At 49.2% G+C, this 4597-nt stretch overlaps 1 protein-coding gene across 1 annotated transcript in view; it reads right to left on the bottom strand.

Annotated features, from left to right (window-relative positions):
• Positions 1–4000, bottom strand: part of tmc6b (transmembrane channel-like 6b) — a gene marked incomplete at its 5' end in the record, with an annotated part of 25731 nt that extends 21731 nt beyond the window's left edge. Inside the window, 3 exon segments of the mRNA XM_065000671.1 lie at positions 1071–1152; positions 3697–3805; positions 3937–4000. Of these exon segments, the coding sequence (XP_064856743.1) occupies positions 1071–1152; positions 3697–3805; positions 3937–4000 (255 nt within the window).
• Positions 4001–4597: the final 597 nt, after the last annotated feature.

Below are 4597 nucleotides of genomic sequence, written 5' to 3'. Positions count from 1 at the left end.
CTAGTCTAAGAGAATGGACCATGTGATTCCCCCATAATGAGCAGGGTCTAGTCTAAGAGAATGGACCGTGTGATTCACCCATAATGAGCAGGGTCTAGTCTAAGAGAATGGAAAGTGTGATTCACCCATAATGAGCAGGGCCTAGTCTAAGAGAATGGACCATGTGATTCCCCCATAATGAGCAGGGTCTAGTCTAAGAGAATGGACCGTATGAATCACCCATAATGAGCAGGGCCTAGTCTAAGAGAATGGACCGTATGATTCACCCATAATGAGCAGGGCCTAGTCTAAGAGAATGGACCGTGATTCACCCATAATGAACAGGGCCACAGGAGATTGGACCGTGATTCACAGATAATGAGCAACACCTAAGAGAATGGACTGTGTGATTCACCCATGAATGAGCAGGGCCTAGTCTAAGAGAATGGACTGTCAGGGCCTGTCTGAGAATGGACCGTGTGATTCACCCATCTGTCAGGGCCTAGTCTGTCTAATGAGCAGGGCCTAGTCTGAGAATGGACCGTGTGATCTGTCTAAGAGAATGGACCGTGTGATTCACCCATAATGAGCAGGGCCTAGTCTAAGAGAATGGACCGTGTGATTCACCCATAATGAGCAGGGTCTAGGAGAATGGACCGTAGACCCATAATGAGCAGGGCCTAGTCTAAGAGAATGGACCGTGTGAACCCATAATGAGCACCCACAGAAGGGCCTAGTCTAAGAGAATGGACACACCCATAATGAGCAGGGTCTAGTCTAGAGAATGGACAGATCAGCTGAGGGACATTAAGTCCTGGACAAGAGGACTAGTTCACCATGTCATTGATAACAGCTACCACACCAACATGATGCAGCAGTCTGATGGCTGTCTGTCTGTCAGAGTGGGATGACCACAGCTGGTGACACCCCAGAAATGTAAGACAAACACCAATGTAATCTAGACAGATCAGCTGAGGCCTGGATAGGTGTTCAACATGTGTGACCACATCACATGATGAGCAGTGATGTGATACTGAGCAGAAACGGGACCAATGTAATGCTGCAACAGGGGATCTGACTGTGTGACTTACGATGATGATGTGATATTTGAGCTGGCTGCAACAGGGGATCTGACTGTGATTGGAGCGTTGACCCTTCCTGTCAGCCAACCTCCTGGAGAGAGAGAGGGATGGGGGGAGAGAGGGAGGAGGGGAGAGAGGGAGGAAGGGAGAGAGGGAGGAGGGGAGAGAGGGATGGGGGAGGAGGAGGGGAGGAGAGGGAGGGGGGAGAGAAGGAGGGGAGAGAGGGATGGGGAGGAGGGGAGAGAGGGAGGAGGGGAGAGAGGAGAGGGAGAGAGGGAGGAGGGAGAGAGAGAGAGGGAGGAGGGGAGAGAGAAAGGGAGGAGGGGAGAGAGAAAGGGAGGAGGGGAGAGAGAGAGGGAGGAGGGAGAGAGAGAGGGAGGAGGGAGAGAGGGAGGAGGGGAGAGGTGGTTACAAGATGATACTCTATTCCTCAATCACTCACTTATGGAAGAGACCTATTGATAGAGCTGCAGGGAGGAGAGAGAGATACTTCTGTGAGTGTAATGTTTACGGTTCATTTTTGTTGATTTAACTTTTGTATATTATTATCTACTTCACTTGCTTTGACAATGCTAACATGTGTTTCCCATGCCAATAAAGCCCTTGAATTGAATTGATAGGAGAGAGAGAGAGAGGAGAAAGACAGAGATATGGACAGCAGGATTGAGGGATGGAGAAAGACAGAGATATGGACAGGAGGATAGAGGGATGAGAAAGAGAGAGAGATGGACATCAGGATAGAGGGATGGAGAAAGAGAGAGAGAGATATGGACAGCAGGATAGAGGGATGAGAAAGAGAGAGATGGACATCAGGATAGAGGGATGGAGAAAGAGAGAGATATGGACAGCAGGATAGAGGGATGAGAAAGAGAGAGATGATATAGACAGCAGGATAGAGGGATGGAGAAAGAGAGAGAGATGTGGACAGCAGGATAGAGGGATGAGAAAGAGAGATGGACAGCAGGATAGAGGGATGAGAAAGAGAGAGAGATGGACAGCAGGATAGAGGGATGAGAAAGAGAGAGAGATGGACAGCAGGATAGAGGGATGAGAAAGAGAGAGATATGGACAGCAGGATAGAGGGATGAGAAAGAGAGAGAGATGGACAGCAGGATAGAGGGATGGAGAAAGAGAGAGAGATATGGACAGCAGGATAGAGGGATGAGAAAGAGAGAGATATGGACAGCAGGATAGAGGGATGGAGAAAGAGAGAGAGATGGGACAGCAGGATAGAGGGATGAGAAAGAGAGAGAGATGGACATCAGGATAGAGGGATGGAGAAAGAGAGAGATATGGACAGCAGGATAGAGGGATGGAGAAAGAGAGAGAGATGGACAGCAGGATAGAGAGATGAGAGAGAGAGAGAGATGGACAGCAGGATAGAGGGATGGAGAAAGAGAGAGAGATGGACGTCAGGATAGAGGGATGAGAAAGAGAGAGAGATGGACAGCAGGATAGAGGGATGGGGAAAGAGAGATGGACAGCAGGATAGAGGGATGAGAAAAAGAGAGATGGACAGCAGGATAGAGGGATGAGAAAGAGAGATGGACAGCAGGATAGAGAGATGAGAAAGAGAGAGAGATGGACAGCAGGATAGATGGAGAAATAGAGAGAGATGGACAGCAGGATAGAGAGATGAGAAATAGAGAGAGAGATGGACAGCAGGATAGAGAGATGAGAAAGAGAGAGAGATGGACAGCAGGATAGAGAAATGAGAAAGAGAGAGAGATGGACAGCAGGATAGAGGGATGGAGTTCACTCTTCTCTGATGGACAGCAGGATAGAGGGATGGAGAAAGAGAGAGATGGACAGCAGGATAGAGGGATGGGGAAACAGAGATGGACAGCAGGATAGAGGGATGAGAAAGAGAGAGAGAGATGGACAGCAGGATAGAGGGATGAGAAAGAGAGAGAGAGATGGACAGCAGGATAGAGGGATGAGAAAGAGAGAGAGATATGGACAGCAGGATAGAGGGATGGAGAAAGAGAGAGAGAGATGTCTCCATGACAGCAGGATAGAGGGTGGAGAAAGAGAGAAGGCCTGGACAGCAGGATAGAGGGATGAGAAAGAGAGAGACCTGTGGACTAGCAGGACCTAGAGGGATGGAGAAAGAGAGAGAGTGTAACAGCAGGATAGAGGGATGAGAGATGAGAGACCTGGACAGCAGGATAGAGGGATGGAGAAAGAGAGAGAGAAGTTAACAGGGTAGAGGGATGAGAAAGAGAGATGACAGCACCTCCACTATGGAGAACCTAGAGAGAGAACAGAGAGAGATGTGGACAGCAGGATAGAGGGATGAGAAAGAGAGAGAGATGGACAGCAGGATAGAGAGATGAGAAAGAGAGAGATGGACAGCAGGATAGAGGGTCCTGAGAAAGACTGAGAGATGATGGACAGCAGGATAGACCTATGAGAAAGAGAGAGAGAGGAAGCAGGGTCCTGGGATGGAGAAAGAGAGAGATGATGGACACCAGGATAGAGGGATGAGAAAGAGAGAGATGTTAACAGGGATCCTGGGATGAGAACTGAGAGATGATGGACAGCAGGATAGAGGGATGGAGAAAGAGAGAGAGATATGGACAGCAGGATAGAGGGATGAGAAAGAGAGAGATGTGGACAGCAGGATGGTAGATACCTTAGTTCACTCTTCTCTGCCACAGAGAGAGGCATGGCTCGCAGCATCCTGACCCGGTCACTCAGAGAGAGGTTCTGAAGGTTGTTGACCAGTTGGTCACGCTTACGCCCTACAGCGCAAAGACGCGCACACACACAGAGACAGACACACACATTAGTTATGCGTGGGTTATGGCATCATTACAACAACAAAAATGTTGGTATTTCAGTGCGTTTGTAACGTTTAAATGAGTGACCTCACCCTCCTCATCCACGCCCTGAGATGAGTCTGCACCTCCACGGATACTGGGCCGTGCGGAGAGGACCTTTATGGAAGGCCTTAACAGGGTCCTTTATGGAAGGACTGCACTGACTACGACCTCAAGAGGACTTCAGGGTCCAGGGTATAGTACTGAGAGATGACAGCACCTCGACTACGACCTAGAGAGAGGAGAGGAAGTTAACAGGGTCCTGTTATAGTACTGAGAGATGACAGCACCTCCACTACGACCTAGAGAGAGGACAGGAAGTTAACAGGGTCTAGTACTGAGAGATGACAGCACCTCGACTGGGTCCTGTTAGTACTGATGACAGCACCTCCACTACGACCTAGAGAGAGGAGAGGAAGTTAACAGGGTCCTGTTATAGTACTGAGAGATGACAGCACCTCCACTACGACCTAGAGAGAGGAGAGGAAGTTAACAGGGTCTAGTACTGAGAGATGACAGCACCTCCACTACGACCTAGAGAGAGGAGAGGAAGTTAACAGGGTCCTGTTATAGTACTGAGAGATGACAGCACCTCCACTACGACCTAGAGAGAGGAGAGGAAGTTAACAGGGTCCTGTTATAGTACTGAGAGATGACAGCACCTCGACTACGACCTAGAGAGAGGAGAGGAAGTTAACAGGGTCCTGTTATAGT

This window comes from Oncorhynchus nerka, linkage group LG15 (genome assembly GCF_034236695.1).
Source record: "Oncorhynchus nerka isolate Pitt River linkage group LG15, Oner_Uvic_2.0, whole genome shotgun sequence".
Lineage (NCBI taxonomy): Eukaryota > Metazoa > Chordata > Actinopteri > Salmoniformes > Salmonidae > Oncorhynchus > Oncorhynchus nerka.
Note: the sequence above shows the minus strand (reverse complement) of the source record. Positions and strands in the feature narration are given on the sequence as shown.